The sequence below is a fragment of the Centropristis striata genome, chromosome 11 (genome assembly GCF_030273125.1).
Source record: "Centropristis striata isolate RG_2023a ecotype Rhode Island chromosome 11, C.striata_1.0, whole genome shotgun sequence".
In the NCBI taxonomy this organism is placed as follows: Eukaryota; Metazoa; Chordata; class Actinopteri; order Perciformes; family Serranidae; genus Centropristis; species Centropristis striata.
In genome coordinates this window covers 31,082,507-31,094,823 of record NC_081527.1, presented here as the reverse complement: position 1 = coordinate 31,094,823, position 12,317 = coordinate 31,082,507, and the positions used below count along the sequence as shown (strand labels likewise).

The following is a 12,317-nucleotide window of genomic DNA, read 5'->3' as shown; positions in this document are numbered from 1 at the left end:
ATATGCACACCGAGGATTCAGAGCAATTTGTTGTTGATTTGAGGGAGATTTGTTGTCAGCAATGTGAAGCTGGTGCTTGCACAGTGAAACTTTTTGCTATTCCTGCTTTTGCAGGGTGGAGGATAAACCAAAGTATGTCCTAACACTCCAGTTTTCACATATGACGCTTGTAGAGGAAACAACCTGCAGCCAACAACATGCACTGAAGCAAAGGAAACAGAAGCAGCAGCAGCAGGACGGGCAAATCTGTGAAATGTGCAGCACCTCTACAGAGTCAGTGTCACATTAACTGAGTTGGGCAACAGATCCAGCAGCTGCACAGACAGACGAGTCAGTCGGTCAGTCTGACGGTCACAAACTGAGAGCAGCTCGGGCCGGTCTGAATGTGAGGTGAGCCAGCAGACAGGAAGAGATGCGGAGAGTTCGGAGAAAAGGAGGGAACAAAGAGAAGGTGTTTGGATGTGATCTGCTGGAGCACCTGAACGCCTCCTCCCAAGAGAGTAAGTAACCTTTTCCTGTTACCATTTTCTAACCGTGACATGTACATTACACTAAATTAGTGGCATAATCTGTATCTATATTCGTTCAACCAACAGCATTATCTGTAATTTTATCTATATTATGTTAAAAAAAGACCAGATGTGGACATGTTTTAGTCATGTTATATCCTGCAAATATTGTTATTTTTTAACCTAATATTCATTGGTGATTACAATTTTGTGCCTTTAGAACACCTAGTTCATTTAATATTGGCATATAATTAACTTTAAAGAATATTTCCACATCCTCATACTGTACTTTCATCATTACAAGAAACATAATGGCTGACACAAAGCTATATTTCCAGAGAACAAAGACTAACTTCAGACAGAAAATGTATCTGTTTCCTTCACATTATTTGTGCTTTGGGTACATCTCGACTCCAAACATGATTGTGGACAGAAACAACCTCACCAGAAATAACCACAAATATTAAAACATATTTGCTGTTTATATACCCAGGATGTTTTTGTTAAGCTTGTATAACAGAAGTGTTACCTAATGTGTTTTGGGGAATATTTCAACATCCTCTTAATGTCACCCTACAGTTGTTTTAAGAATGATTCAACAGGAATAAGCATTGACATCTTTTTCACAGCCATTATTTCTTCAGAGCATTTGTCTTGTTTTTAGAGTTTGCTTTCTCATTTTGCAGTAATGAAGTCAAGAAAAGATTTGCCTTTGTTTTGCACGTACAATTATTTGTCAGACCACACAGCACTGACCACACCAGGCCCACTCACATGCTTGAGAGTAACTCCTGGTCATTTTATACTGTGAGCCTTGTGATCACCTGCTATGTTTTATTTCCCTCAGAAGTCCATGTTGTATGTAACAGGCATACTGCCATTTCATATCTCTAAACTTTTTTTTATTTTCCTGTAGCGGCTGTGATCGAAATCGCATAATCCCATACTTAATATTACATATTCACTCAGTATGTGCTGCGTACTGCGTACTAAATAAAGTGTCATTACGAGCTGAACACACTGAAGTAAACTCAAGCAACATGTCTTCTGTTCAGTAACGATCTTACCAGCGCGTGCTACTGCTGAAACTAATCATTTATCACAAATGTACAGGAACATTACTTCTTCCACTCAATTTTATATTTTCCAGTATTATTTTAAGATCAATTAATCTTATTAAAGTCCCCCTCCAGATATATTTTAAAGTATGTATATAAAATATATCTGCTGCTATAATTAAGAGCTTATTTAACATGTTTTCCCACATAAAAAGTAGAGAAACATTTTTATGAAGTTGCTGGAAGCACAGATTTCTTTCTGGATTCAGTCCCGCCCATCATTGCTGCTTGTCCACTAGGTTGACCGGAGAAAGAGCAGTGCGAGCGAATCGTGTTGCTCTGCATCTCACGGTTTGCAGACTGTGGCTGTAGTGTTGGTGTCTATTTTCTCCAAACATTGTTGAGCCTCCAGACTCAGCCCAGGAGTCTTTTGTGCACCACTATCGGAGATTAGCAGACGTATCAGAAGGGAAAGTACAATTAGCATTTTTGAGCTTGTTTATATTTTTTTGTTAGCATGTAGCTGGCGGTTGTTCATACAGTGTAAGTGGTTACGAAACATGATATCTGCTTGTTAATTAAATGAACCATTTGCCTCCCAGTCTGCCACTGGACAGTCTGCAGAGCCGCAATGCATTTTGGGGCAATTAGCAGTTTGTCCAGAAAGCTCACATCACATACTGAGAACTTCTTGCTAATATAGCATATATATAGGCTTTTCTTGTGTACACAAATTCCACACACTATGCAGTACTTAATTTATGCCATACTTAGTATAAACAGTTGGCTCATGTTAGTATGCAATTTCAAACTATATTTGCCAATCATCAGGAGGTTCACATGCATTCATAAATTAGCCTATATGCAGGTGTGTATTAACAATAATCTGCACAAAAGGACAAAATAAAAAAGAACATTGATATATCATTCCCAAAACTACTTCTATTCTACATATACATGACATTTCTACTGTAATTAGGCATCCATGTAGATTAAAAGAGGAACTAGTGATGAGATAGCAGCATGTGGGTGTATTTTTGTCTTTCTTTATATGACTTAAACAGACAAACATAAGGCCTATTTGTACATACAAAAGTTAAAACGTCTAACATCTAGCATATTATTCTGATGTTATCACTCACTGTTCCCCACAGTTCCTCAGGTCTTGCAATGCTGCAGTGAGTTTGTTGAGAAAAATGGCATCGTGGACGGTATCTACAGGTTGTCTGGAGTGTCGTCCAACATACAGAAACTGAGGTATGTTTATTTAAACCTTTAATTTATCAATGTATAATCCAGCAAAGTTTTTTGTGAGGTTTGTGTGCTGCGTTGATGTAATCAAAAGTGAATGTTTGTGTGTGTGCAACCAGGGGTGAGTTTGAGAGCGACGGGAGTCCAGATCTGAACAAGGATTTGTACCTGCAGGACATCCACTGTGTCAGCTCTCTGTGTAAAGCTTATTTCAGAGAGCTGCCCAACCCTCTGCTCACATACCAGCTGTATGACAAGTTTGCTGTGAGTACTTCAGACACACAAAAACATTTCACATTCATGCATATCCCTAAGCACAGGGGTATTAAGTACCTCCCCTGCAAAGAAAAAATAACATATACATCAGAACAAGTCAAGATCTCCATATGTGTAATATTTCCAACAACTGAATCAGTGATAAACATGCTGATTCAAACACACGCCTGTGTTATAGGAAGCTGTGGCCATCCAGTTGGAGGAGGAAAGGCTGATAAAGATCAGAGATGTGCTCAAAGAACTACCAGCTCAACATTACAGGTACAGTCTACTGCTGAACTGAAGGCCTCTTTCATTATTATCAAGTCATACAGCTTTCCCAACTAAACCGACATAAAAACCTGTATTTTCTGCCTGGAGGAAGCAGATGAAAGTCTGTATTTTAAGGCAGTTTTGTTACATCATTTTACTTCATGATTACTTTGGATTTGTTTGGGAGTTTTTACAAAGTTCACACTATTTAGGAATTCATGGAGGGAATTCACATGCAGCCTGAGCATGGACGTAGTGTAATAAGAACTGTATGCTGGATCCAAGGATGGCATCTTTTCTACCCAAAAATTTTTTAGATTCTGCTTTACTTCCTACTCCCTACTTACGCACCTTATTTATACCCACTTTAAGCCTTTGCATGGGTCATCTATCCCCTTTGCCCCCCAGATTGCAGGCCTGTATCTACCATTAGGAGGCAAGGTGTGGAAGGTTTAGGATCTGATGGAAATTGTATCATAACTTCCAGTAGCACACCTACAGAAATATATTTTAGACCCTCTTTTAATAAGATTTTGTCCCCAAAAGACCTATCTGATAGGTTTGTTGTTGTTAAAGTTATTAGCAGCGTCATCAACACAGAAATAAATTATTATTTACTTTTTGAAGGCTTTTATTTTGCTTCTGACTCACTGATTTTAACTTTTACTTTTCTCTCTATCAGGACTCTGGAGTTTCTGATGCGCCATCTTGTCAAAATGGCCTCATATTCTGCAGAGACCAACATGCACTCGAGGAACCTAGCCATCGTCTGGGCCCCCAATCTGCTCAGGTTTGCTTATAAAATAATATATTATAATAAATATGTGTGCTCTCTTTAAGATTAAGTGCTTTTGAGCAACACACTGGGCAACAACCTGCCCTCACATACAAACGTCACAACATTTTTTTGCTTAAAACATGGCAACAATATATATTTTTATGGCTGTTTTATGACAGTATTTTCTGATTTATGGAGAAATTAATAGAGATATTCAAAATCCCCTTTGTAAAAACCTTTGACTCTGTCAGCTAGGCAATTTATGCAAATTGGCACTCATTACATTAGATAATGCCTCATGAAAATTTAAGCATAGCATTTTAGAAAACTTAAGGTAAGAAATTAACTGGGAAAAATTAATAGAAATATCTATAAAGTATAATTTTACTATCCACCATTACTGTCTCCTCTTTATTCCCCTGTTCCTTCTATTAATTATATCATTGTTTTCTCTTTTACCTGCCTCCTTCTCCCTTTTCTCCAGCATTTGTTCATCCTTTTATTCATCTATGCATTAATTTATTCACTTGTGTTCGTCCTTGCTTTTTCCTTCCAATATTGACTGAAGCTCTTCCATTTTGCCCTTAAACAATCAATCAACCAATCTGTGTATTTCAAGGTCAAAGGACATCGAGGTGTCGGGGTTTAACGGTACAGCAGCCTTCATGGAGGTCAGGGTTCAGTCCATCGTGGTGGAGTTCATCCTCACACACGTCCCTCAGCTGTTTCCTGAACCAGGTAACAAATCAGCCTGATGATAAGACTCAACTTTCACTTGCACTGTATCACACTCTATCTGACCTACTTCTGCTGTATTCAGGCGTGTCAATGGAGAGAAGGAAGTCCCTCCCCTCCCCGTCAGCGTTGCCCAATCAGGAGGAAGGGTTTTTCAGGTGTGTTGCCACTCACCCTGTCCCTCACTTTGGTCACATCAGTCCCGGAGACGGTCCTCTAGCCATGAGACCTTACCACGCGATCATTGAAGGCACTGACAAGTGAGTGGACTTGTTTATTTATTATATCTGTTCTGGTTAATAGAAAGTTTTTCATACAAAGGTCAGTAATCAATTAGCTGGTATTTCCCCTGTAAGATAAAGAGATTCACAAACATTTACAATGCAGGTATTAATCTCATGTTAGGCCTGATTTAACTGTGTGATATTTGTAGTGGACTGACTTACAGTGTATGATGACAATAAATCAATCATTTTAATCTTAAATCTTTGTTTCTGTGTTTTGTTCAGGAGGAAAGGATCTCTTAAAGGCAAGAAGTGGATGTCCTTCTTCAACATCGGAGGACGATTCCATGACCCACGACGGAGACACAAACCATCATCCAAAGGTACAAAACCTCATCATGGCTATTCGTCCTGGTAGTTGCTCTTCGTTTGATGATTTAATGTTAAATTAAATGCATTTTTTTCTGTTTATTGCTTAACAACATTTTAGAGGGTGTAGAATGTGAACAGTGTCTACAGGTGTACACTAGGGGATGATTACTCACTTCTGCAAAGGAAGACGTTTCTTTTGAAAACCATTGATCATAGCTGTGAATTCATTACAGATGTTGTGGCCTCTGCTATTGTCAAACTAAGATGTTTTGTATTGATGTTTTTGTATTGATAATTAATCTTTATAGCCAAATTGTGAGGTAAAAGTAATGACAAATTGTATTCCCTAAAGCATTTTCCTAAAATGAGTCACTCTGACACAGGAGGTTTAAACTTCATGTGTACTTTATTGTTGTTTTAAATATTTTTTTCTTTGTTTCAGAGAAAGAGAGGCCTGCTTTGAGACCTGCAAGAAGCATGGACTCCCTCAGCACCCCTCCCTATCAAAATGAAGGTGCTGCTCTTGTGATTCATTCCCCAACACATTTAGTTAGAATGATAAAATAATACATCAACAATAGGATAAAATAATGTTTAACTCTGCACACACTAAGAACATCTATCAGTATATATACAATATATATTTGCTTTGATTGAACTGTGGAACAAACTAACATCATTTTTTTATGAAGGGTCAGTTTGCACAGAATGCCCAAGGTAAATCTACAGATAAATTCTCACAACACCATAGCATGGGGCGACACGGTTCTGGGTTTGAACCCTGTTTGGGGCCCTTCTGTGTGGAGTTTGCATGTTCCCCCAGTGTCAGCATGGGTTTCTCCAGGTCGTCCGGCTTCCTCCTTAGGTTATCTTAGGTTATGGTGGCACTCTAGTCTCTAGTCTTTTTCACCACTTGTGATTTTTGCTGCTTATAATTCTGCATATGCAAGGGCCTTCATCAACAGATGTTTATTTCAATCAAAATTTCAATCTCACTCATACTTTAAGTCAGATTAAACTGTTTTAAAACCTTTATTTAGCTTAGCTCTTCTGTCTGTTTTACTACAGGTGTCAAACGTACCGCCCAGCGCCCTCCTTCCACCAGTATGTCCCCCCTCGCAACCCCCCCAACCCAGCCGGCCTCCGAGGTCACGGCGTCCACTGGTGCCTTAGGTGGCAGTGAATATGCTGTAACTTATCGCAGGGGAACAGGGTTAGTAAGTGGAGGTGCGGGCACTCAGGGCACCTACACTTCTCTTGACCCTGAAGGTTTAGGAGTCACAGGCAATGAGACTGTCCAGTCCAGATCCCCAGGACTCTCCACTAAAGTGGGCCGAAGAGCAGCCATGCACATCACAGGGCCCACCATGGTGACCGTGCCCCTGCACATCACCTCTAACCTGGCGTATGGGGTGCTGCAAGGGGGCGGGAGCAACAGGGTCATCCATCGTGGCAGAGATAAGGACGGAGGGGAAGGAAAGGAGAGAGGAGAGAGGAGGGAAAGCAGAGGGATGGAATGGAAGGTGGAAGAAAGCAGAAAGGTTGAGGAGAAAGTGAAAAAGATGAAAGACGTGAAAGACGAAGAAGAAGAAGTCGTGGATGCAGGAGGGAATACCGAGGCAGGTGGTGGTGGTGGTGTGGAAGAAGGAGGTGAAGAAAAGAAAGAGGAGGAGGTTAAAGAAGAATGCAGGTTAAAGCCGGAGGTGGTGACGGGAGATCAAGATGTTTGCAGAGAGCAACGAACCAAAAGCCACACCTCCAGCACTGCTGTCGATGATAACGATATGGATGAGTACATGGGTAATTTAACATATATCATAACTATGTGAGTTTATTTTGTTGATATCACAGGAATAAATCATGCAAGATCCTCTCTAATCTTAACCCATGCTTTATTAACAGAAATGAAAGAGGTGAGACCAGCTGACTGTCAGCCAGAGCTGAGTCAGCATGCTGAGGACTCTGCGTTTGATGCTTATGACCTCCTCAACTCTACTGAAGTGGAGGGCGACGACCAGGAGCTGTCCGGCTACGTCCAAGATAACTTTGATTTCCTGGACCAAATGGACTGCAGCGTCATGGACCACATGGAGTGCCGTGACTCCTACCAGGTCTGTTGTTTTATCTGTACAGAGGAGGTTTGAACTGTATGTCATGGTGGAAAATATTTCTGGACAGTGCTCTGTCTGCAGCCAATGCATTCTCATCCCAACTTGTCAGATTTGTCACACTTTGTCACGGCCCTCAGCATCTGAAATCGATGCACAAGGCAGCCTTGAGTGTTAGTTTGGGATGTATCAGGGATGGTGGGTCGCTCTTGCTAGTTGCAAGCGTAGTGGCTTTTCAAAATGAGATTAAGATATTGCCTTATTAGTACAGCAACGGGGAAATTTCAGCACAATACTGCACCCAGGGAGCAGTAGGGGAGAGGTGCCTTGCCTTTCAAACCGCCTACTCTGCGGTTACAAGCCCAATTCTCTAACCTCTAGGGAATAGGTCAATTTGTAATATTATTTGTAATAAAACCAAATGACTAAGGTTTAAGTAAAAGAATAGTAGAGTTGTGAGTTTGAAAACAATTAATGTTGGGTGAAGTTACACAGTTTGACTCCAAGTAACAGCTCATGGAGCAATTTTTTCAGTAGGAAAAAGTACTGTTCGGTGTAGGATTTCTTCTTTTAGTTGGGCAGAACGGTTTGCAAAACACTGTGTTTGGACTAGAGCGTTAGCATCAATTTGTAGCACAGCTAGCCTTAACTTCCTCCTGCCCATATCAAACAAAGGTAGTCAATGAATGCTACACAAAATGTCATCTCATTGGCACAATTTTTTGAAGTACAAAAACATTGTCTTTATTGGAAAATTTCAAACTAAGCTATGCTTTTTGTACTCCAACACCACAAGCTCTTCCCAGTACTCGTCTCTCCAACTCTTCCTCTGATTCTCACCATTTGTCCTCCTGCAACAAGTCAGCTCTTGCGAGATTTCAGAACGACACTTTTCCATCTTCCCATATAGTTGTCAGACACTTATAATAGCAATTTCAGCCTTTCAGTGACAAAAACAAGCACTTTTAGTGGACACACATTGGTGATGTGCCATTGCCCCGGCTGTCTGCAGCGCTCCTAGTAGATGCTTTGAAAATAGGGTTCAGGTTGAAAACCATCAACACCGTTATCACATATTCTCTGGGGTGAAAGATAAATAGACAGTTTTCTCCCTTGCACACCTTTCAACATCCCGTCTCTTTTTACCTCTCAGGTGAACGAGTTCTCCGTTGAGCCTCCAAATCACTCAGATGACGAGTACGAAGTTATGGAGCAAACTCAGTCTTTCCGTCATTCTGCAGAGCCGCAGACACACCTGCAACCAGGCCCTGAAACACAAACTCAGAGCCAGACAGAGTTAAAACCACACAGGCCGCTCAGCCTCGACTCACACAGCCGACACACTAAATCCCTCAGCCTGCCTTACATGACCTCGCCCGTCCACGGACCAGAGGAGTTCAGCTCTGACGAGGAGGCTGCACCGGAGGACAGTGATGACAATGATTACAGCAGCGACGAAGATGACAGCATGTTTATTAAAAGTCTTCCTTCTGATTTCTTTTTAAATGATCCGGCCTTTACACCAGACATTTATCAAAAGGACAGTTACAATCTTGATAGAGTTCTTGCACATCAGTCACAGAGCTCAGAGGACAGAGGACACCAGTCACTTAATCATGAAAGTTCTGCATGTAAAGAAGTAACTGTTGTAGATGTAGAGCAGGTAGAAGAGATAGACAAAGAAGATAAAGACAGACTGGAAGAAAAGGAGATAACAAAGACCGAAGAGGACAATCACCAGGGAAGAGACCAACTGGAAAACAACAGGCAAAGGTAAATTTGAATATTGAACACAATATGTGTCATAGGATGAACTGTTACATGTTTTATAACATAACGCACATATGTGGAACTGAGCATCCTGGGCATCAGCCAAAACCACTACAACCAAAATATGACAATACATTTTGCATGCTTTGACGTTATGTTAGCATACCTGAAGAAAGCCAGCTCAGTGTTGGTTTTGATTCCCAAAACCAAACAAAAAAAGGTCCCACTACACTGAGCTGAAGGGAGGCAAATATAAACATCACATCCTGTGGATTTTCCCGGCAAAGTTCTTCCGAGACCACTAGATAGAAATCTGTCTACAGGCTGTTATAGGCAGCCAGGAAAGTCAGGGATAGGCTCAGCTTTTAAGTTGCATTACAATCTGTTCACACATTTGCAAAAGAGGATGATTTCAGTAGAGTTAATGACAGTGAAACAAAAAATCCTTTCCCATTCCAATCCCAGAAGAATGACTCTTTTGCCATCCCATTTCTGTGTTGAGAACCAAATAACTCCACTAAAGGGCACAAAAACATAAAAAAACACATCAGCTTTGACTGTCCCAGCCCAGTCCAGTAATTAACAGTAAACTGACTCAACATACCAAACATAGTGAATAATTTTGCAGCTAAAGAGCAGAATATTCCGGATGTTTGAATAAGTGAATTTTTGCTGAAAACTGTGTGTGATAACATGTCAAAGTTGCATTCACAGCTGATTGTGCTGCCCCCAAGTGGCCTTAAAAAGACTTAATATGCATTCAAAGAAAGACTACATTACTTTGTCTGCCATGACAAACATCGTATAGTGGTACAGAAGTATATCTTTGCTAATGTTAGCAAACCTTAGATATATTTCTTCGTAACTGGCATGACTGAGTCAATTAACTAGCTTTTTTGCATTTACTATATTCCCATAACTGCTACGTGCAAAAGTAACATCCAACAACAATGATCTTAAATGACTGGCTTTGGCGCCACAAACTAGAATTAGAAAGGGCTCTGTGGCAGACTGCAATGCACACCACTATCCTCTTTTTTACAAAGACTAAATTAAGCCACTAAAATGTTTTAAAAGATCATATAATCATATAAAGATTCTGCAAATATGGCATAAAACAAGTCAAACCAGTCAGAAATATGCAAGAAAAGTACATGTCATCTTGTTTCACAGTGTGTCTAACCCTACATTTTTTTTTAAATGAATCAAAATTACCTCAAAAAATTCTCCAAATCACATGATTGCAACAAACAGCTTACTTTATTATAAAAATCTGACTGTTATTGCAAAGAAAAATCAATTAAATACACTGAAACTTAATTTTACAAACCAGTTGTCCAAAGCAAGATATCCTTTCTGAAATGTTTCTATCTGTCATGTCTCTGCAGTGAAGCGACAGAGGAAGACGTCATGGAGGATATTCAGAGTGACAAAGAACAACCTCTCACTCCAGAGGCATGGACACACTGCTGTGCCGACTTTCCACCACCGATCGACGATGAATCAACCGATGTGGCTGACATGAAGGTCGAGGACGAGTCAGACATGTTTGACTTCATGTTTGATCATCACAGCGATTATCCGCCTTCTCATGAAGTCTCTTGTGCTGCACAGAGAGACACTGATGACGTTTCTTTAGATGACTTCAGAGACTTTTCTGTCAGGGCAACAGAGCAGCACAGAACCTTCGATACAGAGGAGAGGGGCAGTGATGAGGGAGAGGTACAGAAAGAGATAGAGGACATATGTCGAGGAATGTTTCTGGAGATAAATGAAATTGACGATGACATGCAGGATGAAAGCAAAGAAGTGAAAGCTGCAGAAAAACATGAAGAGAAGATGCAGGGAGGTGACAAAGAGCAGGATAGTGCATTTTGGGCTGAACTTGAGGATGTTGTATGTGAAGTGATAGAGGATGAGGAGAGTAAACAGGTTGAGGAGAAGGATGCAAGGGAAAGAGAGGGAGATGTGATCAAAGATGGAGAAGAAGAAGAGGAAGAGGAAGAGAAAGAGGAAGAGGAAGAGGAAGAGGAAGAGGAAGAGGAAGAGGAAGAGGAAGCGATTTCACGAGAGGAATTGGTGGAAGTTGACAAAGAGGAGACAAACAAGACAGATGTTGTAGAGGAATCAACAGAGATGATTGAAGAAAAGTTCACAGACTCAGATATACAGCGAGATTTTGAGGAAAAAGAGACAAACTTACCAAAGACAAGCGATCTAGAAGAAGCAGTTCAAGTAAAGCATGCCATCAATGATGAAGCACAGCATCATGACACAGAAGAAGAAAGCAATGACAAAGAGAGAGATGATGAGCATCGTAGAACACCGCCAAGTGCAGATAAACAACTAAAAGAGGTTATGAAAGAGAGCAGAAAGTGTGAGGAAAGTGACAGCAGCCAGGGAGGAGTAGGACGGAAGCTGGTCGTCTCCAAACATCCCAGGGTTTACCAAGTGAAAGCAGTGCCGGTGGTGCCTCCGAAACCGCAGCACTGCAAAATCACCGCCCTGACCCTCCGACAGCAGCAGCAGGAAAGAGAGGAAAGAGAGAAAAGAGATACGGACAGAGGGAGAGAAAACACGCTGAGAGTCCCGACAGAGCAGGACAGAGTCTGTGCAGGAGACGGCGAAGACGCAGAGAGCAGGGGGAAGAAGGAGAAGCCAACACCCAGGGGAGGGGAAAAGGCAGAGAGGGAGAGGAGGAGGGATGGGGAGGAAAGCGCCATGAGGGACACGAACAGAAACAGCCCCCTCAGCATGTGCTTTGACGAGGCAGTGGCCATTGCAACCATGAGGCGGGAAAAAGAGAAAGAGTGTGAGAAGGAGAAGGAGAGGCAGAGGGATTGGGGAAATGAAGTACAGTGAAGTTTATATTCATTCAAAGGGATTTGACTGTACAAACTATTTTTCTATTTGTAGCATAAAGGGCTGGATTGTTTTTCCCATACTGAGGATGTTTTTCTACCACATACAAACTTGATTAATAG

The 12,317-nt window shown here is 41.1% G+C and overlaps 1 protein-coding gene across 1 annotated transcript; it reads left to right on the top strand.

The window, feature by feature from the left end:
• The first annotated feature begins 255 nt into the window (after window positions 1-255).
• si:dkeyp-68b7.12 (trichohyalin) lies at window positions 256-12,263 on the top strand. Its single transcript, XM_059344868.1, has 13 exons — window positions 256-500; window positions 2,722-2,824; window positions 2,938-3,082; window positions 3,273-3,355; window positions 4,029-4,136; window positions 4,744-4,862; window positions 4,945-5,119; window positions 5,369-5,466; window positions 5,898-5,969; window positions 6,524-7,255; window positions 7,358-7,566; window positions 8,717-9,336; window positions 10,722-12,263. Exons 1-13 carry the CDS (start codon window positions 413-415, stop codon window positions 12,193-12,195), a joined length of 4,026 nt encoding a protein of 1,341 aa, XP_059200851.1. The 5' UTR covers window positions 256-412; the 3' UTR covers window positions 12,196-12,263.
• Window positions 12,264-12,317: the final 54 nt, after the last annotated feature.